This window comes from Ammospiza caudacuta, chromosome 22 (genome assembly GCF_027887145.1).
Source record: "Ammospiza caudacuta isolate bAmmCau1 chromosome 22, bAmmCau1.pri, whole genome shotgun sequence".
NCBI lineage: Eukaryota > Metazoa > Chordata > Aves > Passeriformes > Passerellidae > Ammospiza > Ammospiza caudacuta.
Window position 1 is genome coordinate 9,536,692 of NC_080614.1, and position 27,791 is coordinate 9,564,482.

The window sequence follows — 27,791 nt, forward strand, 5'->3', positions numbered from 1 at the left end:
GACTCATTACAAGATTTGGCTTCCTCACACGACTTGGTGGCTGCAGGGGGACAGAGGATTGTGGGGGCAGGAGGAGGACCTGGAGCCTTCATCACCGTGGACAAAGCATCACCACAGCTGGAGGGGCTGAACCTCCCTGCCCTGCAAGGCTGGAGAAGGCACAGCAGCAGCAAGCAGTGCAAATCCAGCTGCAAATCCAGCTGCAAACCAGAACCCAGGGCCGTCCCATGCCAGGTCACACCCAGCTCCATCTCTGAGGGGCTGCACACACTCAGCTTGCCCACCTCAGCCTGTCCCACAGCTGTACACATATTTCAGAGGTAAATTGTGATTTCTCCAAGCAGGGATGAGGCAGAGGCAGCCCCTGCCCTGCCTGTCTGGGCAGGCTCCTCAGGAATAAACTCACTGCTCGTGCAGAAACAAGGCACAAAGAAACCTGATAATCTCATGCAAATAAAACCCACCACCAAGTAATATTTAATAAAGTTTATTAGGTTAGTGAGTGCTATCTACAGTCATAAAATAGAAAGGATTTTAAACTGTACAGAGCCATGTCCTGGTGAGGTGAGGAGAGATGGAAATGAGGGAGCACAAAGGGCAGCAGGAGTAGGGAGAACACAGCTTCTTCCCTGCAGCTCTGGAAGACACTGGTTCGAGTTGAAGGCAACCGAGCAGGGCTCCACACACTGGATTTTGTGTCCCACCCTGCAGCAGAAACTAGTACAAACCCCTACGTTGAAAAACAAAACCTCCTATAATATTAGAATAAAAACGGGGCACGTCACACCCCACCCAGTCTTGGCACCAACTCTGTGCTTTAAAAAATATACTATGCAAGTAGTTTATTTTCAAAAAGGTACCCTACAGCAGCTGTTTAAAACATGTTCTTATACATACACCCCACATATATATATTAACATTTTCAGCAACTAAACTCATTTGTACCTACACAAAACTGAAGGGATAACTCAAAAGCAAAAACAAAACAAAACAATCACACAAACATTTTTCAAGGAAAAAAAAAACACACAAAGAAATGTGCAAAATAACCCCAGAAAGGCAGCATAGTAACCTGTGGAGAGGTCAAGAGAGCAGCTCCTGCTAACAGAAGAGTGCCACCTCTTTACTTGGCTACTGAGGATCTATTTGGGATGTGCTGATTTTGCCTGAATTGCTCGTCCTGTTTATTGCAGCTCTCTCCTGCTCCCCAGCTCTGGAGAGGTTCAGGTTCCTCTGCTGTGCCTGTCTGAGCCCTGGGGTTGCTGCTGGAGCCCCTGTGACCCTGCTCTGGGACAGAGGGCAGGGAGCCCCTCTGCTGCAGGGTTTGGGGGGCTCTGGGACAGACTGAGCCTGGCTTGGGTGGATTTCAGCAGCTTATCAAGGAGAGGATTCCCTGGCAGTGCCATCAGAGAACATGGAGGGGTCTCTGAGGGCAGAGCCCAGGGCACAGGAGCTGCAGCTGTGACAGATGTGCGACACACACAGACGTGTGACACACACAGACGTGTGACACACACAGACGTGTGACACACAGTCCCAGCCCAGCCAGGGACCCCAGAGCAAAGCTGCAGCTCTCAGCAGGAAGGAGGAGTGTGGGGACACAGCCTGACTGCAAAATCAGCTGTGAAACCCCTGGGAGGAGGCAGAGCAGAGCAGGATGAGCCCTGGTGCTCAACAAGGCAGCAGGAGTCACCACCTGTGAGACAGCAACAGAGCAGGGTGAGGATCCCAGCACAGACATCAGCAACACAACCACCTTCTCCAAGCTCAGAAGGGTCCTGGTGGAGGAAGGGCTCTTGGTTTTGGCGTTTCAGGGCTTGGGGTTGTACTTTTTTATTTTTTGGCTTTTAAAAACTCATCAATTAATTCTTTATGGTACTCCAGACTCTTTCCAACTCTGCTGGCCATCCTGAGCCTTTCCCTTCTCAGGACGCGGTCTTGACCTTTCTATTCCTAATGCCTCCTCTTCCTCAGATCACGTTTGAATTCTTACTTTTACCATTATTCTTTTCTCACCATCCTTCCCTTTGGCTGGCCCAGAACCATTCCCCTGAGCCCAGGGAGGCAGCACAGCCTCTCCCAGGAGGAGAGGGGAGCACAGGGCTCTGGCAATGTTCCTCTGCTCAGCGTGCTGGGGCAGGGGCTCCCGAGGAGCAGAGCGCCCAGCCCGGGAGGCTGCGGCAGCGGCAGCAACGCAGGGATGCAGGGATCCATCCTCGGCCAGCAGCTCCAGCAGGGCAGGGCCCGGGGCAGCTCCATCCACTGCGTCCTGGCGCTCACTGGTAGAGCAGGTAACTCTTGAGGGAGGCGGGCAGGGGCAGCGTGGGGATCTCAGCCAGCCGCTCCTTGCCCAGGGCCAGCCGCACCGCCCGCCGGCACAGGTCCATCAGGGGCAGGGGCTCAGCTGGGGACAGAGAGCAGAGACATCAGCGGCCCTGCCCGGGGGGAGCAGCCTCACCCGCTCACCACCCTGCTGCCTGTAAACCCCTGGAACTCTCAGCAAAAGCACTGAACGCCTGGCACAAGGGGCACACTCACACCCTCATCCTGCTGCTTCTAAACACCCAGAGAACACTGAACCACAGCACTGCACACCTGGCACAAGGGGCACACTCACACCCTCATCCTGCTGCTTCTAAACACCCAGAGAACACTGGACCAGAGCACTGCACACCTGGCACAAGGGGCACACTCATTCACTCACCCTGCTGCTTCTACAGCCCCCTGAGAACACTGAACACCTGGCACAAGGTGCGCACTCACCCACTCACTCTGCTGCTTCTAAACCCCTGGAGCTCTCAGCAAAAGCACTGAATGCCTGGCACAAGGTGCACCCACCCTGCTGCTTCTAAACCCACAGAGAACACTGAACGCCTGGCACAAGGGGCACACTCATTCACTCACCTTGCTGCCTGTAAACCCCTGGAACTCTCAGCAAAAGCACTGAACGCCTGGCACAAGGGGCACCCACCCTGCTGCTTCTAAACACCCAGAGAACACTGAACCACAGCACTGCACACCTGGCACAAGGGGCACACTCACACCCTCATCCTGCTGCTTCTAAACACCCAGAGAACACTGAACCACAGCACTGCACACCTGGCACAAGGGGCACACTCACACCCTCATCCTGCTGCTTCTAAACACCCAGAGAACACTGAACCACAGCACTGAACGCCTGGCACAAGGGGCACACTCATTCACTCACCCTGCTGCTTCTAAACCCACAGAGAACACTGGACCAGAGCACTGCACACCTGGCACAAGGGGCACACTCATTCACCCACCCTGCTGCTTCTACAGCCCCCTGAGAACACTGAACACCTGGCACAAGGTGCGCACTCACCCACTCACTCTGCTGCTTCTAAACCCCTGGAGCTCTCAGCAAAAGCGCTGATCCCTGGCAGGTGTGCAGCCCCTCGGCCATCCACATCTCCAGCTGAATCCAGGCCACTCCAGCCAGCGTGTGAATGGAACAACCCCACAGCAGCAGCTGGAAGTTCCTCCTCTGCAATTCCAGCCAGAACACATCTTGCAGCTCATGCCTCTTGCTGCAGTACCCAGAGAGCCTCAGGGGTCTGGGGACCCTGAAAGCAGCATGATTTAGCCCACACAGGAGGGGAACAGCTGCCAGCCCCTCATTTATACTGCAGAGCCATCTGTCAAAGCTCTGCACCCTGACAGTTCCCTCCCATGTCACAGGCCCAGGAAGGATACAAGCCCTTGGCTATCTTTTTCTGCATCCTGCACTTAACCCCCTGAACAAGATAATACAAGTTTTTCAGGAATGGCACACGGGGCCTTGGCTGCTCAGGAGTCACTCACAGCAAGAGGGGACTGAGGTCAGAGCCAGGCTGAAACACCCCAGCTGCACAGGAGGAAAAAAATCACTGCTGAGCCTGCCAGAGCTCACCCTGACCCTGCTCAGGCCTGAGGGGCTCCTCCTGCCCCAGCCGGGGCTGACACATCCCAAAGCAGGTAAATGCCATCCTTCCGTGGCCTGAGGGCTCTGCTGCACCACCAGGGAGCTGCCTTTGCCCACAGAAAGCTCCCACAGACAGGTGAGCTTGGCTCAGAAGCTGCAGCTTCCACAGCTTTGGCAGATGCCTCCAGCTCCACAATACACGGACCTGACTTGCCAAGCCCAGCATCCCCACTGCTGCTCTGTGTCACCTGTTGTGTGCCCAGCCCTGCCCTGTGTGCTGCTCAGCCACCCCGGGGTCCCTGCTGCCCTCCCCAGGCACAGACCCTCTGCTGCTCTGCTCTGTGCCTGGCTGGGCACCGCACAGAGCCCCAGCACTGGCAGCACGCCCTGGCACTGCCCATTCTGAGCACCGGGGCGCACACTCAGGGTCTGCATTCAGAGCCTGCCCCAGTTCTGCCTGCCCTGCACAGGGACAGCAGGACAGAGGCACTGCCCAGCAGCACCCCCAGCACAAGGGGCCTGACCCCCAGAGCCTTTAGATACCTACAGAGCAATCACATTTCAGCTCAGGGGCCTCTAAAGGAGAGGCTCTTCCACAGAGACTCAGGTCTGTCCTCACCTGGTCTGCACTGAGCAGAGCAGCAGAGAAAGCACACACACACACACACACACACACACACAGAGCTGACCTCCTTCCATTCACTAGCACCACAATAATCCCTGACAGGGCTGCATTGAGTGCTCACGAGTGCTCAGAGCCAGACACCTTCTTTCTGTCAGTGCCAGAACAGCATCCATCCCTGCTGGCCTGCTGCCCACGATTCACTGCTCAGCCCAGGGCTCACACCACAGCTCCAGCCTGGAGATGGCCCTGCCCCAGCCCAGGGCTCACACCACAGCTCCAGCTTTACCCAGCCCAGGGCTCACACCACAGCTCCAGCTTTACCCAGCCCAGGGCTCACACCACAGCTCCAGCTTTACCCAGCCCAGGGCTCACACCACAGCTCCAGCCTGGAGATGGCCCTGCCCCAGCCCAGGGCTCACACCACAGCTCCAGCTTTACCCAGCCCAGGGCTCACACCACGCTCACACCACAGCTCCAGCAGCTCCACACTCCCTGCCCTGCAGTGGAGCTGCAGGGTTTGGCCTGGGTTCCCAGGGGCCTTAGGATGAGGGAAGAGATGAGGATCTGACTCCATGTTTCAGAAGGCTTGATTTATTATTTTATGATATCTATTACATTAAAGCTATACTAAAAGAATAGAAGGAAAGGTTTCATCTCAGAAGGCTGGCTAAGCTAAGAATAGAAAGGAATGAATAACAAAGGTTTGTGGCTCAGACAGAGAGTCTGAGCCAGCTCACTGTGATTGGCCATTAATTCCAAATATCTACATGAGACCAATCACAGATGCACCTGTTGCATTCCACAGCAGCAGATAATCATTGGTTACATTTTGTCCCTGAAGCTTCTCAGGAGGAAAAATTCCTAAGGAAAGGATTTTCCATAAAATGTGTCTGTGACAGGGCCCTGCAGCAGAACCTGTTTCCTGGAGCTGCTGACACCCCTGAAGCTGCTGTGGAGAAAGAGCTGGGCTTTCTTTGGGTGAGAAACGCCAAATGCCAAGAGCTCTCTGCTTGGTCTTGCAGAGCTGAAGTGCATTTCCCAAAGCACCTGCAGGTTTTGCTCCTGCCCCTTTGCAAGGCTCTCCTGGTCACTCTGACAGCCCAGTTCTCTGCTGGCAGCTCTGTGGCACTCAGGGTTTGCCAGTGCTGGACACCTCCTGCACAAACACGAGAGCCCTTGAGCAGACACTGCTCTGGAATGCAGGGGAAACTGCTCTCCATACCAATACTGCCAAATTTATTTCACTAGTGACATAAATCCAGATTTTAATCCACTTCCTTCACCTCTCTCCTCCACCCTACCCAGAAGACTGAGTCACAGTCTGGCCCCATGGGAACTTCTGACTATGAGAGATAACAGATTTTAGCACATTTGGACAGCCAAATTTATTACTAAGCTTAGCTAGAGACTGTTAGTAAAAGGGCTGGCATGTGAGCTGGGCTGACAACAGCACCCAGCCCCTGCTAGACACGAGCACACCCTGCTCTGAGAGGGACAGGGGAGTGAGCCACCTTCTGAGAGATGGAAAACATTCCCATTTTCTCTTAGAGGGGAGGATCTGTCCCTGTTCTTGCCTGCAAGGGACTTCAAACATCCCCTTGAAGGAAGGGGACTGTCCCAGAGACTGTTTTCTGTAAAGAGACACCAGGATTGCAGTGCCAGTAACGCAACTGTTGGAAGAATTCTGGTATCAATACAAGGTTTCCCATTTCCAGCTGGACAACTGGCATCACCTCCTGCCACCAAACCACCTCCCCAGGCCCTGCCTGCTCCCTGCAGAGGTGACAGCAAGGTGTGCAGACAGACAGACTCTGTGCATTGTCCATGGGGGACTCAGAGCTGCACCCAGCAGTGCTGCTGCTGACACAGATCCTCCCCTGTCGCAGGCATCTTTCATGAAAAATCTTTTCTTTAAGATTTCTCCTCCTGAGAAGCCTCAAGAACAAAATGTAAACAATGGTTATCTGCTGCTGTGGAATGTAACAGGTGAATCTGTGACTGGTCTTATAGAGTTGTTTCTAATTAATAGCTAATCACAGTCAGCTGGCTCAGACTCTTTGTCTGAGCCACAAGCTTTTGTTTTCATTCTTTTTTTTTTTATTCTTAGTTAACTTTCTAATAAAATCTTTTTTTCAGTATAGTTTTAATATAATATATATAATAATAAATAAAGCCTTCTGAAACGTGGAGTCAGATCCTTGTCTCTTCCCTCATCCTCGGAGCCCGTGAACAGTCACACTCCTCCGTGCAGGAAGAGGAGAACCCGGCCCAGGATTTGGCCTGGGATGGTCCAGGACGGCCCAGCAGGGCCAGAACAGGGCCAGAACAGGGCTCATACTCACGGTCCAGTCCGTTCAAGTAGCACATGCGGATCTCGCAGTGGCCCCACACGGCGCTCACCACCGGGTACAGCTTCTTGCCCTTGAGGCCCCGGAAGGCCACCCCCATGTACTGCCCGTCCACGATGAAGCTGAGCGTGCCATCGTCCATGTCCAGCACCACCAGGAAGGAGTCGGGCACGATGAAGGTCTCGTCGGGCTCCAGGAAGGCGGGGTAGGTCTTGCTGGGCTGGTTCTTGCCGTCGTGGTAGAGTCTGTTGCGGCCCAGGTCCCAGCCCCAGGACTCGTGGTTGTTGCCCACGAGGGTGGTGTAGCCCACGGAGTGCAGCGGTGCCTCGGCCGTGGCCACCCCCACGACGGCGTGGGTGCCGCGCTGGCGCATGGCCCAGGTGATCTGCCACACGTGCAGCCCCCGCGTGTAGCCCACCTTGCCGCGGATGGCGTCCGTGCTCTGCGCCACCGGGTGCCGGTGGAACATGAGCTTGTCGTCCTCCTTGACGAACACGTTCAGCGAGCGGTCGTCGTTGTTCCACGAGTGCAGCAGCTGCACCTCGTAGGACACGGGGGGCATGTCCAGCAGCAGCTCCAGCCGCGTGGGCTTGCTGTAGTCCAGCCCCTGCAGCTCCTGCTTCAGCGGCCGGTACACAGGGTCCCTCATGTCCACTGTCTTTATCCCCCCCGTGACCTTCTGACCCATGGCTGGCCTCCTCACAAGCTCATGGATTCACCTGGCAGCTCCTGCTGTCATCCAGCCCCGCAGCAAAGGCTGCCAGGAGGCTCTGTCCAGATGCGCGCCGCTCAGGATTGCCTAATGGACGGAAAGAACAACAAGAGACGAGTTAAACATTAGCACACTCGGCGCCGTGTGCCACACTGACAGAGCACAGCCTTCAGCTGCTTGTCCCGACAAGGCGTGCTCCCTTCCCAGCAGCTGCCCACGGGTGCAGGGCTCAGGAGACAGCTCTCTGCAGCCAAAGCTGTGCTGAGTACCTCAGGGCCAGGCTGCCAGTCCAGAGCAGCAGCCCAAAGCCGCTGGGGGACCCCCATCCCAGCAGCTCTGGCCCCTCCAAACCCCTGCAGCAAGGGCAGATAAACCTTTGCCTGGCTCGTCCCAAGTGAGCAGCTTCTCAAGAGGGAAAAAAATCCCCAGTTGCAGAGTCCAGGGGGAGGAGCAAGATCCTTCCCACAGCTGAGCAGTTTTCCTTCCAGATTGCAGAGGAACCTCGGAGAGGTTTGAGCCAGCTTGGCCAGAGATCCCTGCTCGCTCCGTGCACCTCTGCTCCAGCACTGCGTCCACTCCAGTGCCTCTGCTCTCACTCGGCAACACAAACAGCCCTCTGTCACACAGCTGCCAAACTGGGGGCAGCTATTAGAATTAGGAGTGGGAGGGGTGCAAACGAGCTTTCTAAGAAAAAAAAGTGTTATTTTAACATTTCCTGAAGTGAGGCAATCATGCAGCGCTCCTGCCAGCTACAGTCACAACACTTACTCACAACCAAGGACCTCATCTGGCATAGAAAACAGAGCATGAATCAGATCTGGTTTAAAAATAAGATTACTGGACATCAGCAAGGCTCCAGCTAGAAGGTGAACAGGGAGGGCTCACTGTGTTCTGGGTTAGGGGTGAATTCAACAGGTTTTCCCTACCAAGGTATGCCATTGGAACAGTGAGCTAAATCCCAATTTTAAGTAACAAGAGACATGACTATTTTTTCTTTCCTTACCCACTTTTTAAAAAAAATCATGAATAGAGAGCAAAATGCCTGAGATCCTTTGAAAGTTACATCCCAATGCACAGGCTGCAGTACAGACATTTCAAACCATTCAGGGACCTCAGATGTTGGGCATAGAGACAGAAGATGCCATTTAAACAGGCCCAGCCATGTTATCAGCTGCTGAGATAAGCACCACACATCCTGGAAGTGAAATAAATGCCATCCACAACATCCAAACAAATCCTGGCCCGTGTAAGCCAGCTGTTCACCAGCTGAAAACAGGAATAACAGCAGAACCAGCTGAGGGAGGGCAGCAGGGGATGGCAGGGCATGTCGTGGCTGAGCTGCTGTGCCCCACGGGTTTCCATGGCTCACAGCTCCTCAGGAGCAGCAGCATCTCCAACCAAGGGATCCCCAGAGCAAACTAAAGCAGACAGCAGCTGAGCTTCCCCAGGACAGGCAGGTTAAAGCTGACCCAAAACAGTGATTTTGGAAAAGGTTCAGTGCAGGCTCCTTCTCAGCTGGGGTGACACCAGACAGCAGCACCAGGTGAAATCCCTGGCATCCCGTGCCTGAGGCACACGGACACAGGCTGACAGCAAGGGACTGGCAAGGCACACGTGGGAGTCCACAGGCAAATCCAGCTGCTGGAATTTGGATTAGGATAAGGGAACAAAACATTGGCAGAGGGAGGAGAGGCAGAGATTTCCTGTGCAGTACACGTGAGAGCACAGCATAGGAAACAAGAACCAAAACAAAGCAGGCTGCAGGAGTGCAGACCTCTTTGAAGCACACAACACCCAGCAGAAGTGAGGGAACACAACTGTGCTCTTCATTAGCAAAACAATGCCTTGTTCATTGTGGCTTTCTGCCTTTTGCCAACATAAGCTCCATCATATTTCTCTGAGGCAAGAAGGGAAAGGGAATCACCCCAGGGAGATTCCAAACACAGGCACCACGCATCCCCTGCACTGCTCAGGAGCCTTTCCCAGGCACTGCTCACAGCAGGTGAAAGCCAATGGCCAGAATAAAGAGAAAGGGGTGAAGAAAGGGAAAAGATTGAAGCAGAGGGTGGGTCAGAGTGAGAGCAGGGCAGGTACAGCCAGCCCACACCAGGATTGAAGTGCAATACAGCTCCTTGTTAGGGCAGGGCAATAATCCCTGCCCACAGCTGGCTCTGCTGCTCCTGGCACCAGGCCTGGCACTGCAGAGTGGCACCTTGCCCTCTGCCAGGAGCACAGTGATGCCCTCACCTCCTAAAAGGAAAAGTCTCTGCATGCACAAGACAATGCAGGCACTCTGCTGCAGCAGGAGGAGGCAGAAAGGCTTATCCTGTGAAATTAATGGATTAATGCCCTGGGCAGCTCCACAGAGACACAGGCAGCCATAAATGAGCAGACAGGCTGGGGAATGAGCTGCTGCAGGTTTAAGTACAAATGTAAACACTGAAAGTGCTTTTATCTGTCTTATCAACAGCTCAGGCTTGCTGCAACTCTGCTCTGCTTTGCCAACAGCAGCTCATCCCCACTCCTGCTCCCTGCTATTGTCAGTTCCATTGTTAACCTCATGGGCTTAAAATCCAGGCAGTGAAATCCTAAGGGTGCCTCAGAGAAAAGGATTCCCTGCTATTTTCAGTGAGAATCAGCCCTCCTTTCCATTTAGGTGCTCAGAGCAGGCTGTCAGCTTGCCGTGCTGGAAGGAAATGCCAGGTTCCAAAACTGCTTGCTGCAAACGGATCAGGGCAGGAGACAGCAGAGACATTGAAATGGAAGGAAAATCCTGATGTTAATAGGAGAACACAGCTCTGCAAGCAAGGCACTGCCTGTGCAGGCCAGAGCTGGTGCCCAGCTCAGAAACTCTGGTTCCTCTCAGAGTTTGTCCCTCCCTTGCTCTGCACCTACAGGACACCTGTCTGCAGCACCAACAACAGGAACACACAAAGGATCCTCAGCTCCTTCACTCCTGATCCACTTTTACTTTATTTCTACAAGTCAGTTTACTGTGGCTTTATCTCCTTTCCATAAACTCATTAGGTGTACTTGCACAGATAAGAGGCCAAACCTTTACACACCTCACAGGCTCTGGGTGCTCTGCAGACAATGAATCAGAGCCCTGCCCTAGAGATTTCCAGCCTGGAACACACCTCAGCAGAAAATGAAATATATATATATATACACTGCACATGGTCAGGAGCCTCTAACAGCACCAAACTCAGCCCCAAAGAGCCAGGACACCCCATTTCACCTGCTGCTAGTTCAACGCCCTCTCACCCATCCCTCCCGTTTTGGTTCTGGCATTGTCCAGGCAGTTCTGCTGAACATTTCTGGCTGTTTTAGCAATGCCCTCTCACCCATCCCTCCAGTGTCTGGTTCTGGCATTGTCCAGGCAGTTCTGCTGAACATTTCTGGCTGTTTTAGCAATGCCCTCTCATCCATCCCTCCCGTTTTGGTTCTGGCATTGTCCAGGCAGTTCTGCTGAACATTTCTGGCTGTTTTAGCAATGCTCTCTCATCCATCCCTCCAGTGTCTGGTTCTGGCATTGTCCAGGCAGTTCTGCTGAACATTTCTGCTGTTTTGGCAATGCCCTGTCACCCATCCCTCCCGTGTCAGGCTCTCCAGAACACAGCTCTGAGGTTACTCACAGCAGCACGTCTGAGTCAATGAAAAGCTGAAGCAAAAACCACCACCCAGCCTCAACCAAGCCACTTGCTAGACACTTAAACAAATTTCCACTGTCCACCTACCCAGCCAGTTCCTGTGAACTGCAACACTGCAAAATCTGGCAGAAAGTAACTCTAAGCAACAGGAGAGAGCTCACACTGCAAAGTATTTGTAAGGATGGAAGCGGCTCAGAAGGAGTTCCAAAAGTTTGTGCCAAAGATCATCTCTCCCATTGAAGGCAGGTCACAAACAGCAGCTTTGGTTGCAGAGAAAATGCATTTCTGTAAATGAAACAAGGGAACTCGGGCTGCTTTTCCTCACAGGGGAAGTTCAGTGGATGTTTCAAAGGTCATCAGGCTCCTTCCAGCTCTGCATAAGGTAATTCATGAATGTCAACTGCTCAGCCTGAGCAGCACCTGAACATGGTGGGAAAGGCACAGACATCCCACACTCCCAATTTCCTTAGGTGCGCCCAAGAGATGTGTCCACAACCTGCTTGCAGACTAAAAACCACCACAAGTAAGTCCCATAAGCAGCAGGAGGAAAGGTCACAGGCAGAGGTTCATATCCACAGGCTCACCTTCCTTACACCTCTGTACCTGTCCACCTTCACCTGATTCTCCCTGTGTTATGGAGGCCTTGCACACAAGCCCTGCTGATTTTCCCTGTGTTATGGAGACCTTGCACACAAGCCCTGCTTCCAGAAGAAGCCTCCCAACCCTCCAAGGCTGAAACCTGTGCCTGGCACATTGCAAACACAACCCCAGCTTTATAACCCAGCAGCACTGAAAGGCCTGGTCAGACTGCCCTGTTTGCTCACTGGTTTTCCCTGCAGCACTGGAGCCATTTGAGGCTGCATTTAGAGAGGCATTTCCTGCACAATTAAGCCACTGTGAATTTTAAACAGTAAATGTTTATGTTCAGAACTATTTGCATTAAAGAACCCCACATAACCCAGAACAAGCCACCCTCTTGCACAACAGCTCCCTGCTTTTTGTTATTTCCCCACTTGATCTGCAGCCTGCACTGCCCATTGCCCATCCCTCATCTCTGTTTAACTATCTGGGTTCATGAGTTTTGTCAGATAAGGAGGGGAGCAGTGGAAAGAATGAAGTTTGATATTTCTACCTGTGCCCAGAGTTTCCACTCCAGTATCAAAAGCAATTTTTGGCTGTGGCCATCACCACCACCAACCCATCAGGACAAAACCCTGGATGACAAAGCACGGCTCTCCCCTAAAACAGCTCATGAATTCATTTTTTAACAGAAACCCACGTTCTCAGCAGCCACCTACCAGAACTCCCCTGTGTCCCTTCCCAGATGACAGCAGGGCAGAGCATTTCCCAAAAAGATGCAGTGAAAACACTCACAGTGGAGTGCGAGGAGTCAACCCCTGCTCCCAAAGGCAACACAGCATCAGTGTCAGGAGCCACAGACCCAGCAGGACTCATTCTTTCAGGTAAAGCAGCTGTAACTGGAGCTATTCTAATATTAAGTTGTACAGTTACTGTCTCTTCCTTTTTTCATTTAAGATGTCACACGCACTGCTAACAGTAAAGCAAAAATCCCCAGAGCAGAGCAGCTGCCAAGCACCAGATTACTCAGCCTGTTACTCCCAAACACGTTTATTGTGTCTGAAGCTGCAGCACATGTATTTACATCAAACACATCCCTGCCAGAGGGGAAGTTGTGCAAGTGTCTGGTACTGCTCCTCACTGCAGAGGCAGCACTGCTGAAATCGGGGCCAGGCACTGGGAACAAACAAATCCTGGCCCATTGCAAGAGTCTCACCAGGAGCTGGGTGCTGCTCTGCTGCAGGGCCAGAGCAGCACATTCAGCAAAACCAGGGCGTCGTGGTGCACAACTGGGGTTCTGCTCCATCCCTGCTGCTCTCCAATCCTGCTTTTCTCTCTCATCAGTTTACTTCTGTAAACCTTCAAAACCAGAGCCTGTCCAGCTCTGGGCAACCTTGTTCCAAAACTTCCATACTTCTGTTCCAAAACTTCTCATTCTTGGGGTTAAGCATCTTCCTCCCTGTCCAAGTCATTCCAGCCAGTTTCAGGTTGAATTTTGTGCTCATCCTCAGGTCAAATGAATCCTAAACAAGTGAATTCAACCCCTTGTCCCAGCTGTTAGTGCCTTCACACCCCACAGCAAATGACTCTAAGCAATAACCGTGGATCAGTTCACATGCCTTACTGCCTTACCTTGGCACATGGAAAATCTCAGCGTTCCTCTGTAATATTCACCCAGATCTCTCCATCCTGGGCTTCCCAAGTGCTGAAGAACAGGACTGAAGTTGCACCCTATGTGTGAAGACCCCAGTGGATGTTTCACCCTTTGAACTGCAGATTCAGGTTCTTCCTGTCCTGAGGTCTGTGGAGTCTGAGACTGTCACCACAGAGGACAAAACCTCACAAGAGGAGACAGCTGAGTCACTGAGGAAGTGACTTTTTTCATGGTGTTTAGGAAACCATTCTGTTCACTTAGCACAAGGATGTTTTCAGAAGTCACCACCCTGCCATGCACCCGGGGCAGGGGCTCCTCACAGCTCCTTTAAGGCAAGAGCCCCAGAGCCTGTCACATCCTCCAGCAGCAGCTGCCCAGAGGCAAAGCCACCTGCCAAGGTGAGTTCCAGCAGGTATTTCCCTGGCCCTGCTCTGAAATGAGATCCTGAGCACAGCAGATGTGCCCCTGCTGCATCAGACAGTTCCTGTAAGGTGCTGAATGATGACAGCAGCATCTTCTCTGCCCTGCCCAAGCCAGCCACAGCCTGGGCTTAGCAATTCTCCATTTCTGGTACAGTCTTGCTGTCCTCCCTCTGAGGACAGGCAGGTTTCAACCTCCCCCTCGGAAACGGCCCTCACATCACACCACCTCTAGGAAGCACTGCAGGAACAGGGCTGCTCCCTTTAACTGGAAAAGATGAAAGCCAAAATCTGGATGCTCACACGGAGCTGATGCTCAGGACAAGTCCTTGGAGGCAGGGACAGTTCTGGACACAGATGGCTGCAGTGCCACAGCCCTGTCTGTGCTCCCCCAAGTCCCTCCACACCTCGGGCTGCGGTTGGCACCCCTGAAACTGCAGCTGTGAGGAGAACATCCTGCACACATCCTGTGCATGGAACAGTGTCTGGCACCTCCTCTCCCACCTGCAGCCTCCCCCTGCACCTCCCAGCCCAGAGGGAGCCACTGGTACCCCAGGTGAGGAGGGGTCTGCACCTTCACCTGTCACAGCAAGCAGGGATCAGCAGCTCCCAACCCTCAGATTTGTTTCCAAGGAACACGGAATTGCCTCCAAGATAAAACCAGCAGTTTTGTTATCAAAGTTAACTGGGTACTTTGCTTTGAAATACAGTTTCTTCCCCTGCATCAAAGGGCTGTTAATTTTAGTCTTGTAGCAAGAAAAAATAAGCAGAAGAAATGAAAGCAGCATCTGCTTGGAAGAGATGAATGCAAGATAAAAGGTGTCTGTGACAGAAAGCTGGCAGCAGCCTTATGTTTTCTATTCAAGTTTAATCTGGGAACAACAACCACCCTTAAACATAACAAAAGCTGTGGAAAAACCCTTTCCAAATCCAACAGCATCGCCAGAAGATGCAATTTCTCTTCTCCAATCACTGCAGCAGCCAGCTGAGGTGAGGAGCCCACACAAACCCAAGCTCGCAATACCAGGGTCAGGTCACCCAGACCTCGGCTTGCTCAAGGCCACAACATCCCTGCTCCAGCTCCCAGCTCCTCCTCCCTTCCCCGGGCCTCCAGAGCTTCCCAGAGGGCTCCCAGAGCAGAAGGAAGCTCCCAAGTGCTGAACCAGGAGGATATTCCTGGCAGAGAGATTGCGCAAGAGGCTGCTCACACTGCCAGCTTTACTGGAACACACTCAGCAGCTCCCCAGAGCACAGCATGCCGGGACAAGGTTGGATTTCTGACTTGTCATTAGCCAAAAAAGTTTAATGACACGGTTGGGCTCTGTGTTTAGCTATAATTGACCTGGGACATCCCATAATTAGGAGGAGACACTGCACATCTCACTGGGGCTGGCAGCGAGCACAGACTCGGTGATGCAATGCTCTGCTTTCCCCATCACCTGAAAGGGTCCCTGGAAATGCTGTGGTGCTCTGAGACAGGCAGGGTGACCCAAAGGCTTTGGCTGCCTTCCTAAATCATCCACCAAAAGGCTCCACAAAGCAGCAATTTTGAGATCCTTTCTAGCTTGCCTGCTTGAAGCTTTATCCCTGTAAAAGCTCAACCAGACAAATCAGATTTGCAAGCGCAGAGTGCACCAAAAAGAGGAGGATAAAAGCACATTATACAAACTGTGGCTGCAGGAATGCACATGCTGCTTGCAGAGGACATCTGCACTGTAAGGTCGCCAGACAGCCCAGAGCAATTTTTTCCTGGAAATAGCAGTTGTGGCAATACAGAACAAATGTTTGTGCCAAAACAAGTGACCAGGACATGCACTGACTGCAGCACTGCTCACAGTAGCTGCAATAGTGCTTCAAGTGGGAAGGGGTGAAATTTGCCCCTTAGCCTTACTGGGACACACTCAGAAATTCACTCCTAAGCAACAGCTTCACAAGCTTGAGCTCTGTAAATGAAGTGATATTTAGTGGTTTCCTCACCACCTCCAGTGTGCACAATGTCCTGCAGGGGAGGAAGGAGCCAGCCAAGCTCAGCATCTGTGGTGGTGACAGGGAGTGCTAGGGTGGTTTTTATCCCTTCTGTTTCCACCTTTCAAATGCTCTGACACCACCAGGAGCGTGAGCAAGCAGGGTCTGAAGAACACACATGTCCCTCCTTCCCTCCCTAGGGCTCCTCAGCAGACTAAACTGTGGCTTTCCCCTCTCAAACAACAAAATTCCATACCTGTAATTATGCCAACAGCTTTCTGCTGTGACTATCCAGGCTTGGCCGTCCTTTCCACGAGGGCGAGCCACAGAGAGAGCTCTGCAGTGCAGGAGACAGTGATGGAACACTCCTGAGCCCTTATCTGGCCACTCCACAGCTGCCAGCACTTCCAGCTTCAAAGGCAGGACAAAAGCTGCACAGCCAACCTATCCTCCCCACATACCTCAGCCACCACAGGTCCTCATCAGTCAGCATGCCTCCCAAAGAAGTGTTTAACATAAACATTTGGAGAGTCACTTCATTCCTGGTGAACCCAGCTATTTGATGTGGGCCACGGAAAGCTCCCGTGACATCAATGGAAAGTTTCCAGTCAGAAAACCAGGGCTGAGACAGATTAATAGAAGTTAAGAAATAGGGATGAAGCAGCATTGTAGAAACAGGCAAGAGCTCTGTTCTGAAGCAAGATGCACTCAACATGCTCAGGAGCAAGCAGAAGAGAAGCTGCCTTGCTTTTTCAAAGTGTAGAGCTCAAGAGCAGCAGAGATAAGGCAGTTGTGCTGTCTCCAGCGTGCAGGCTTCTGTCCTTTCTGGGCTGCTCGCTCCCAAAGTGTGTTCAGCTGTTTCTTGGCTGCTGCTGAAGCTCTGATTCCTCCTTTGGAGCAGGCTGGATGGCTTGGCCAGGATTTGCTGTGTGCAAACACCAGTCTGAAAGCACTGAGAAAGCCACTGCCACCCACCAGCCCGTGCACCACAACCTCCCAAACACAGCACAGATGTAAACTGTCTGCAACAGCCAATGTCTGGAACATCAAACAGAGCCACCACATCCAACAGCCTTTTCCTCCCACCAGACTAAACTCACCTTGAGGTTTTATTCCTGCAGTCAGCTCATCACACTGCTACTGCTGACCTTCAATGGAAGCATCACCTGAACCTGCCCAGGTAACACCAATGCCTTGGGGACACCAGCCAGGATGGACAGAGCTGGCTGTGGAGCTGTTCACCCTGGAGAAACCCATCTGAGCACAGATGATTGGGCTGCCCAGCTCTTCTGTCAGGCTCCAGGCCAAACAGGGTTCCATGGAGGGCCCTGCAAAGCCACCTTGTCCCTGCTGCCACCCTGCCACCTGCTGGGCCATCAGCTCTGTCCCCCTGGACCCCAGGATTACACCTGGGTCAGACCCATTCCTGCACAGACTCCTCCTGTGGTCCTCTCAGGTGTGCCAGAACCGGGTTTGAGAGCACACTGAATGTTCTCCTGTTGAGAAGGGTTTTATGCCAATGCAATCCCTGCTGTGCACCTTGAAATGGAGATTCCCATGAGGTCAAGGATTCCTTCAGAGCCAGTCCAGACTGAGGATTGGGTGGAGTTTTTGCCAAGTTTGAAGACAGCCTATTCCAAATAACATAAGAGCACATGCCTCTGAACAAGTGCTGGTTGTGGCACCTTCCTCTCCACTGAGTGACTGCAAGCTTCAAGCCCATTTTCCCATCTTAAACACACAGGGGTGTTTGTCCTCAGCCCTAACACACAGCACAGTGCTCTCCAGTGCCCAAATGCATCAAGAAATCTCTTCCACCTCAAGCTCCAGGAGCCACTCAATTCTGATTTCTGACCAAAACTTGCAACTGATGTGGGCACTGCTCCTTGCAGGCAGTCTGCCCAGGTGTCCCCTCCCTCTGGAGGTGTTGACACACATTGCTGTGCCTCCTGCAGATCCAGTTCCGTGTCACACCAGGCTCTCTCAGATTACCCAGATAAAGGCTGGGATTTAACTGATTGTTACTCATGCCACAGGTGCAGGTTTGGACCTGCGTGGCCATTGTGGGCACTCAAGACCTGCCCCTTCAAAATCTCACCAGAGGCAGCACCTGCAGCCACCCTGCTAGCCAGGAGCACCAAGTGTCAGTGAAACAGCTTTCCATTCCTCCAAAGCTGCTCCTTGACACACTTAAAAAACCCAGCTATTTAGCAGCTTGTTGGATCACCTGGATATCAATTAACTAAGGCAGCTATCTGGAAATGACAGCATCCAAGTCCCACGATGGAGCTCAGTCACTGAACCATTAAAAACCATAAGACACGCACCTTGCCTTCTTTCCTCTCCCCATCTCAACCTCCAGCAAGTCAAACGCCCAGCCTGGAACCCCAGAAGCACAGTTTGGTGCGTGGAACCCCATGCACAGCCCCAGAACACGGCAGTGACACTGCGGGGACACCAGGGAGCCCGACAGAGGGGACAGCACAGCCTGCAGCAGCCCGTGCCTGTCACACGAGCCCGGAACAGAGAGCCCCAGCATCTCCATTTCCTGCCCACAGGCACCAAGCCAGGTACTTTCTGGATGCACACAGCCCCACAGCCCTTCTCAGCACGAGGGTCAGCAGGTTTGCTGCGCAGCTGTTGGAGTTTACAGGAACTGGGAGCAGACAGGAGCCCTCACCAGCTGCTCACACAGCCCTGAGCGTTGCTTTACATGGGCACCTCCTGAGCCTTCAAACCCCAAAGGCAGGACTGCCCTGGGGGACAAAGCAACCCTTCCCTCACTGCCCGCATGTAAACATGATGGGTCAGCCTTCAAATAGCACCGACAAGCAAGGGAGACTCAAGGGTGAGTGAACATAAGAGATTCTCCACGTGGAGCTGCTGCCAGCACAGCACAGCCCCTCACACCCAGCATCCCCAGTCTCAGCAGCAAGCAGCACAGGCTGCTGTGTGGAATCATTTCAAGAGCCATTCTTGTTCTCCTCTCACTGAGCAGCAAAGCTCTCCCTGCAGCAGAGCCCGACGTGCCACCAGCAATGAGTTAGGCCATCAGGGCAAGAACCTCACTTTGGCCTGCTACTAACCTCCAAACACTATAGCTAGGATGCAGGCATTTTTCACATCTCTGCTTTAAGCAGATTTTCAGTTACAAGAGGCCATTCAAACCAGAATTTATCCACGGAGAAGCTTGCACCAAGAATTTCTAAACATCTGAGACCAATGTAGCCTTCTCATGTAGAGAACTGCTTGGCCTTACCCCTTGCTTGCTTTTCTTGGCACTCCACCATCCGTGGCTCACGTTCTTCAGAACGAAGTTGTTTCTGCAGTTTTTGTGCAACTGAGTGCCTTTGTACATTTATGGTGTCAAAGCCCCATCTGGGATCTCCTCAGGACAGATTCCTGCCTTGATAACATACCAGCTCTCCAAAGAAAGCAGTTTGAAGTTAACATCCACACAGCTGCTCTGACTTAGGAGCTTCATCAAATTCCCCTTCCAGGCGAAAAGAAAAAGCCCATGTTTGGTAACTCCATTCAGACATCACCACCTTCTGCCCCAAAGCTCTCAATTGCTCTCACCCTGCTATCTGGCAGATGGTGCTGCTTGTTGGGGTCCTTTTGTTTGTTTGTTTAAGTAAAAAGCTTTCTCCTTACAGAGGAAGCTTTGTAAGAGAACAAAGAAACGTGTCACTTTCTCCTCCCAGGGGAAGTTTTACGGTTACACAGCAGCAGCACTGCTTCAGCTTCAAGTCTGTCTTCCCATGTTCTAGAAGAGAAAAAACTCACAAAGCCACAAGACAAGGAAATATCAGTGGACAAGGCCCTCCAGCCTTAAGGAAAAAAGCTAAAGCAAAGCCATGTGGCTGTTTCTGTACTAAAAGAGGAAAAGATGCTAACCCAAAAGACACTGAATCTGACCTGCAACGCTGCCGAAGTACAACACACAAAACACCAGAAGGGAGGATGACAGGGCATCTTCCACGTGGATACTGCAAGCCCATGCCTTGCCAACCCCAGTGCCTCACTGTGCACAGATAACACACTTCCCACCTTTTCCACCCCACTGCCAGGACAAGCCACATGGCAGAGCCCATCAATAAAGCCTGGCACTGGCATCCAGCCCAGCCCGGCCAGCAGGGAAAACTCCCTGGTTCCTCTGGGAGTGCCCGGGGAGCAGTGGCAGCAGGGCCACACATGGAGGGGACGAGGAAGGAGCAGCCTGCAGCCCTCATCCCTCCAACCACACTCCCTGGGGCACACACACACACACCCTGCCAGCTTGGCACAGCTGCCCTGCATACTCAGAGCAGGACAGATGTGACACAGCTGTCCCCAGCAGCAGCAGCACTCACACCTGCTCCTCAGTGTGCTCCAGGACATCCTCCTTCCCTCTCCTCTTTGCTGAAGAGCCAAAGTGTTCCTAAAGCCCTGAAGGGCTCTGCCAGGAGCAGCCTGCAGCCCTCATCCCTCCAACCACACTCCCTGGGGCATACACACACACACCCTGCCAGCTTGGCACAGCTGCCCTGCACACTCAGAGCAGGACAGATGTGACACAGCTGTCCCCAGCAGCACTCACCGGTCCTCACTGTGTCCAGGACATCCTCCTTCCCTCCCCTCTTCCCTAAAGCCCTGAAGGCTCTGCCAGGGCAGCCTGCAGCCCCAGGGCTGGCACAGCTCACTCGGGTTCCCTGGCACAGGACATGGCTCATGCTGCACCAAGGGTTCTGTCAGTGCCTTCCCCACACCTCCACACTGCCCACACCAAACCAACCTCACCAGGGAAATTTCTTTTGTATCTCCTTCCCTCAAACACTCCAGGGTTCAGGCAGCTCGTGCCACCCCAGAGCTACAGATAAAAGCAGTTCCTGCACCAAATTAACACCCAGAAGGAGGATTTTTCTTTTTGCTGTAAAAAGCACTTAGTCTGCAAGAGAATTTTCTGACCAATGCCACAGACCAATTTACTTGATCCCAGGAGTTCCCAAAGCGTTACCGTTAAGGGCAGAGCAGTGCAGAGTTAAAAGGGAATGCATGTTTTAGTAGTCCCTGGGAAAACACAGTTAACAGTGGCACATTTTCCCCACCATGTGCTTGGAAACTATTATTTTTTAGCTGTATTTTCTCACACTCAGCAGAGAGCATTTGGCCATTACCTGTAGCCCACATCCCATCTTTGTTAAGGACAGCTGCACTCTTCCCCCAGCAATTATTCATGGAAACAGAGGCAGCTACAGCAATTACTCACATGGAGCAACTCAAGGGAAGATTTCTTTGTTTTCCAGAGCAGTGCAGTAACTGAAAGTGAGTCAACACCTTGACATGAGCTCATTCTGCAAAGGCCACCAGCAGAGGAACCCAGTGGCTGCAGTCTGGTACCAGACACTTACTCACTTTGACTCTGCAGGCACCACAGAGCTTTGTCTGAGAGCAACTGGTGTCTGACTCGTGACTTGGCAGGGCCAGCTGCGGGCATGAGCTCCACCACACACCTGGAGACACAAAGGAGGGGCAGCAGCTCCACAGACAGCATGTTTGGGGAGCTCAGAGCTCGGGCAGGGCCGCCAGCTGTTCCTCACTGCTGAAATGCTGAGCTGCTCTGCAGTTAATGCATGTGCAAGGCTCCTGCCACAGGACATGAAGAGAAGCTCAGCCCAGCTGGAATCATCTCACTGGTGCTCCCTGCCAGCCCCAGTTAATCCTCAGCCCTGGGTGACTCCAGGCTCAGTAAATACAAGTGTGCTAAAGCCCAAAATTACAGCCACCACTCGCCCTGGCCTCTCAGAGCCCACCAGATGCCAATTCCAGTGTATGCAGAGGCATCGGCCACAAAATGTGACCAAGACACAAACCTCAGAGAGCCACAGAACATACTCCATCCCACATCTTAAATTCTTCAAAAGCCACATTGTGACTTGGAGTATTATCTGTCAGCACTGTCTGCACTCAGTCCCAAGCCCTGGCACAGTGTCCTCACTGGCTCATCAGCTACGGATCTTTAATTCCAGGAACTTAATGAATTCTTAATTAGCCCTCACAAGACAGGCAGACCTTGCAGACTGCTTTCACTTTTTCTGAGGAAGGGAAATAGGGTCCAGGGGAAAAAAAGCAACGCAGAGACAGGAGAGCAACAAGCAGAGGCCATTCCCCAGCCCCAGCAGCAGCGAGGGGCTGCACACAAACACAGCACGTAGCAGTTCCTGGAACACCAGCCCACGTCCCAGCAGCAGTTTACAAACAAGCCCCAGAGCACATCACAGTGCACTTCAGTAACCTCCCGAGCAGAGGAGAGAGGCTGCAAGGGCTGCTGCACTGCAACAGCCCAACATCCCCTGAGGAATGCACTGAGACTGCTGCAGCTCATCCCCTGCCTGTGACGGGGCTGAGGAGCAAATTGCTGCTTGATGCATCCATCAGCACCACTACCGAGAGCCCTGGCAGGGCCAGCAGGGCGACACGGTGACAGGGCAGCTCAGGGAAGATGCTCCGGCACTTCTGCAAACGGCAGCACGGCTCTGTGGCATTCCTGGCTGTTCCCTTATTAACTCACCACGGAAATATCCCTCCTTGCAGGCTGGGAGAGCCACTGTGACCATCCCACTCTCACTGCAAGGCCCTGGAGGCTCTGCACAGCTTACACCAGCAAGACTGAGCTGGCTGTGCTACTGAGCTTCACAACGCTGCATCTGGTGTAGAAATCAGATGTCAGAGGGGTGGGAAAGGCACAGATTACTCCTGGGACAAAAGGTTCATTGAGCCATCCTGCATTGCTATCATGGAAAAAAAAAAAAAAAAAAAAAAAAGAAAGAGGTGATCTGTCTCCAAGGAGCAACTCCCATTTTTACAATTGTGTTGTAAACTTCCTTATCTCGAGCCACGGCTGAGACAATTGACAGTTTTTTACTCAGGCACGGCCACCAGGCACCCCGGCTGCCCACTTTAGCCAGGGAATAAGGACAAAACACGGCACAGTCCAGCAGGAGGCTACAGCAACACTGACCTTATAACAACAGCCTAGGTCCTCCGGGTAGAGGATTATGTAAGGCTCCGCTGAATTCGCAGAGGTTTATGTAGTAAGCGAAGACACACACCAAGCAGACCTTGTAAGGTGTGCTCCGGAGCCCGCGCGGTAATTTACCGACCCTGAAGGAAAACCCCGCTGCCCTAGCGAGCGATCCGCACCGGTTATCGGTGTTTGCCTTCCAAACCCGCACACGGCACCGAGAACGGCAGCCGCCCCTCCCGCGGCATCCCCGGCGCGGCTGCGGAGCCCCGGGGCCAGCACCCCATCACCGGGGCCCCGAGGCCAGCACCCCACCAGTGCCCCTCATCCCATCGCCGGTGCCCCTCAGACCCCTCGCCCCATCACCGGTGCCCCCGGGCCCCCTCGCCGGTGCCGCTCCCCGCTGCCAGCACCGGGCCCGGCAGGGCTGCGGCCGCCGCTCGGCCTCGCCCCGGCTCCGCAGCTGGCACCGCCCGCGGGCCCGGCCCCGCTCGGCTCGGCGAGCACCGAGCGCGGAGAGGCCGCGGAGCCGCCCCGCCCGCCCCCCGCTCCTACCGTGCCCGGGCTGCCCGCCGGACCATGGCCCCGCTCCGTGCCGTGCCCGGGCAGGCCGAGCCCAGCGCCCGCTGCTCCCGGCGCGCCCAGCGGGGCCGGGCCGGCATCACATGGCCCAAATAGCGCCCGGCGCGGCCCCGCTCCGCCCCCGGCCCGGCCCGGGGCGCGGCCGCTCCGCCCGGGCAGCGCCGGCGGCGGGCGGGGCCGGGAACCGAGCGGGGCCGGGCCAGGAGCGGAGTGGGGCCAGCAGAGAGCGCGGCCGGGAACGGAGCGGGGCCGGGAACGGAGCGGGGCCGGGAACCGAGCGGGGCCGGGAACCGAGCGGGGCCGGGCCAGGAGCGGAGCGGGGCCAGCACAGAGCGCGGCCGGGAACGGAGCGGGGCCGGGAACGGAGCGGGGTCGGGAACGGAGCGGGGCCGGGCAGAGAGCGGGGCCGGGAACGGAGCGGGGCCGGGCAGAGAGCGGGGCCGGGAACGGAGCGGGGCCGGGAACGGAGCGGGGCCGGGAACGGAGCGGATCCGGGGCGCTGCCGCCGGCAGAGGTGGCGATCGCGGGGCACAGCCACAGCCCGCAGCGACAGCCCCTCTGCCCGTCCCCGGCCCGCAGGCGGCACCGTTTCTATGTGAAATGTGGGCTGTTCCGTGCTGTTTTGCTACTCCAGCCCGTTTCTGTGTGCTGTTCGGTGCCGTTGTGCCACCCTCGCTCCAGGCACGGCTGGCATAGCGGGCAGCCCCGGGCGTGGCGCCGGGGATCTCCGGGCGCTCGGTGACGGCTCCATGCTCGGTGTCCGCACACCCACCCAGAGATCCGCATTTCTCCTCAAAAACGGGGATCGGGCACGGGAAGGGGCTGCCCAGGGAGGTGGCGGAGTCTCCGTGCCCAGAGGTGTTCAGGAAATGACTTTGTGCCACGCTCCGGTTGATGGTGTCATGTCACAGGATGGACTCGGTGATCTCAGAGGTCTTTTCCAACCTAACCCATTCTGCGATTCTGTGATTTGTTTCAGCCACTCCTGGGAATGCCTATTTGCTTTTTAAATACTCATTTGTTTACAGAAATAAACCTGGGAAATACAATTTTGTTCATTTCAGTCCTCATTATAAAAACAACCCTTTGGACAAATCTGACCCGGTAGTACCCCTTTGAGATGATGAATTTTTCAGTGTTTCCAGACAAAAGACTGGTTTTAGCAGTACTGCTCAAGCTGTAAAGCCGTGGATTGTCATAAATTCAGCAAGCCATATTGCATGGGATGCCTCCAAGGACCACCTAGGAGCTGCTGCAGGAAGTGGTGTGGGTGATTCAGAGGTGGCAGCCTGCCATCTGAGTCACTGTGGAATCAATGCCCTGCATGCTGCTGCAGTTATTGTTCTTGGGGATTGGACATGAGCATGGCTCTTGACATTTCTCATCACTGATGGTCTTGGGGCACGTGTGAAAAAAAAAAAAAGCACAGTTAATTCACTAATTTGTTGAGCATATTTTGATATCTGTGGGGAATAGTTGCTCTATGCCAGCCACTGTGGTCCTTCAAAAAAAAACCACATTCTCATCAGAATAAATTTATTACTCTAGCTGACCAGAAACAGCGGGGAGATTGTAGATACAGCACAAATATGTTCTTTAACACCCTGCAAAATAAAAATAGAAGGGTTTATGTCAAACAGATATATATTGGGTAGCTTTTTCAAAACTACTTTGCTCTGACCTGGTCCTGCTCATATTTAAGTTACTTCGCCCCACTGATTTCAGGGAGAAGCGGGGTGGAGGAGTGAGAGGAGCAGCAGGGAAGCTGGAGGAAACCAGACGTGACAAGTGCTGAAGCAGAACTTCTCAGCTTTGTGGTGGCTTCTCGCCAGATGAGATCACAGCTCCTATGGAATCCTGTCTGCTTTTATTTCCTTAATATTTGACTTTCTTGCTTCCTCAAGAAGCAGGAATTGCTAATCTTCAGTCACTTGCTTTGAGCACAGTCTGCAGCTCAAACCACAGCACAAACAGAGGCAGAGGGGGTGACAGACAGGGGCCAGTGTTTGTGGCCTGCAGTGGGATCCCCTGAGTGACTGGGGATGGAGCAGAGACTTTTCCAGCTCGAATCCTTGTGAATTTATGCTGAGGCTATTAAAGGAAGGTGGGAGGAGGAATGGCTCGGCATGGCTGATTTCTTGTGGTCAGCACTCAGCAGTGCAGATTAGCTCTGGGGTCTGGATGGGGATGAGCATCCTCCTTCTGACAACCGCGTCCCTTTGGAATGTCTGAAGCTGAATATTTAAATCCTTTGGGCTCCCAGCATGGACTGTGAGGCTGGGACAGACTCTGGAGTGACACTGCCCTAGCTGCAGAGGGGATCCTGTCGCTGCAGCCTCTGTGCCCAGGGCAGAGGGAGAGCAGCAGAGCAGCCACTCTGCCCCAAACACGTCCCTGGTGCTTGCAGGCTGTGCCTGCGAGCTCGGAGGGACACAACGCGGCACAGAGGAACAATGAGTGCCTCTAAGTGCGGCCACAAAGCCACAGCAGCCCAGTGTGCTGCTGGACAGAGGGGCTGTGAAAACAGAGCCTCACCAGGGAGAAACGCTGCCAAGCCTGCCCGGAGCACAATCAACAAACCCTCCCCAGCTGGAGAACGGGGTGGAAAGGGGAGTAAAGGAGAGTGGGATGGAGGAGGAGGAAGAGGCGTTCCCCAGGGGCACTTTGCAGGGAAAAAAGTGGTTATCTTCATTTTAGTGCCTTCTTGAGAGCTGAGATATCAGCACAGCCAGCACAGCACTGCAACACAAGTAAATGCAGCTGCTGAATGAAATTAAACCCTTCATAAAAAATAAAGATAATGGAGTAGAATCCAGGTATTTTGCTTTACATTCACCTGGAGAGCAGAGTCGTGTTGTGATGTCTCCTCTCATGACTCCTTTGCCTTTCTCTTTCAGGACAGGGTGCTGGATGTGAAGATGCCTTAAAGGATGGAATATATGTAATGGAGCACAAGGATGCAGAATTACTCTTTAAATAGAGTGCTCCCCTACTTAGAGCAGCACTTACAACCCCAGCTCAGTGCTGGGTTATCCCTAAGATACCTGCAGGTGACTGTCTCCTCCTGAGGGGAGCACCCCTGAATTCCCAGTGGTTTACTGGCCAGCACGAGTCCTGCAGACTGGGAAAGGGACAACTCCTGCCATCCCTGCGCTGGTGTCACACACAGCCGTGCTGGTCCGGGCCTGGAACGGCTCCTCCGGCAGGACAGGGCTGGGAAAGGCTCCCAGCAGCACGGGCAAGCAGCACCCTCTGCTGCTGGCACTGCCGGCTCTGGGCTTGCAGAGAGCGGCTGAGGAAAGGCACCCGCAGCGATTCCTCTGCAAAACCAGGGCTGCTCTGGGTGCTGGACACTGAGCAGGGTCAGTTCTGTGTGCTGGACATTGAGCAGGATCAGCTCTGTGTGTGCTGGACACTGAGCAGGATCAGTTCTGTGTGCTGGACACTGAGCAGGGTCAGCTCTGTGTGTGCTGGACACTGAGCAGGGTCAGCTCTGTGTGTGCTGGACACTGAGCAGGATCAGTTCTGTGTGCTGGACACTGAGCAGGGTCAGCTCTGTGTGTGCTGGACACTGAGCAGGGTCAGCTCTGTGTGCTGGACACTGAGCAGGGTCAGCTCTGTGTGTGCTGGACACTGAGCAGGGTCAGCTCTGTGTGTGCTGGACACTGAGCAGGGTCAGCTCTCTGTGCTGGACACTGAGCAGGGTCAGCTCTGTGTGCTGGACACTGAGCAGGGTCAGCTCTGTGTGTGCTGGACACTCAGCAGGGTCAGCTCTGTGTGTGCTGGACACTGAGCAGGGTCAGCTCTGTGTGTGCTGGACACTGAGCAGGGTCAGCTCTGTGTGTGCTGGACACTGAGCAGGGTCAGCTCTGTGTGTGCTGGACACTGAGCAGAATCAGCTCTGTGTGCTGGACACTCAGCAGGGTCAGCTCTGTGTGTGCTGGACACTGAGCAGGGTCAGCTCTGTGTGCTGGACATTGAGCAGGGTCAGCTCTGTGTGCTGGACACTCTGGCCATGGCCAGCCAGGGCTGCTCTGTGTGCTGGACACTCGGACACTCGGCTCCTGCAGGAAATCCTGTGCACAGAGGAATTCTGTGTGAGAAAGCAGGGCCAGCTCCTCACCATGGGGAGAGCTGGGGCAGCAGCTGGCACAGAGCTCATCACTGCAGCACTGGTGCCAGGCCAGCCCTGCATCACTGCATCACCCTGTGCCACCTCTGCATCACTGCAGCACCCTGTGCCAGCCCTGCATCACCCTGTGCCACCTCTGCATCACTGCAGCACCCATGCCAGCCCTGCACTGCTGCCAGCCAGGCCTGTGAGTGGCA

The 27,791-nt window shown here is 53.9% G+C and overlaps 1 protein-coding gene across 1 annotated transcript; it reads right to left on the reverse strand.

Moving 5' to 3' along the window:
• Nucleotides 1–471: 471 nt before the first annotated feature.
• SPSB1 (splA/ryanodine receptor domain and SOCS box containing 1) lies at nucleotides 472–23,549 on the reverse strand. Its single transcript, XM_058818769.1, has 3 exons — nucleotides 23,436–23,549; nucleotides 6,893–7,697; nucleotides 472–2,404 (listed from the first exon to the last, which is right to left on the reverse strand). The coding sequence occupies exons 2-3, from the start codon at nucleotides 7,584–7,586 to the stop codon at nucleotides 2,277–2,279; spliced, it is 822 nt and encodes a 273-aa protein (XP_058674752.1). The 5' UTR covers nucleotides 7,587–7,697; nucleotides 23,436–23,549; the 3' UTR covers nucleotides 472–2,276.
• Between the last annotated feature and the right edge of the window lie 4,242 nt (nucleotides 23,550–27,791).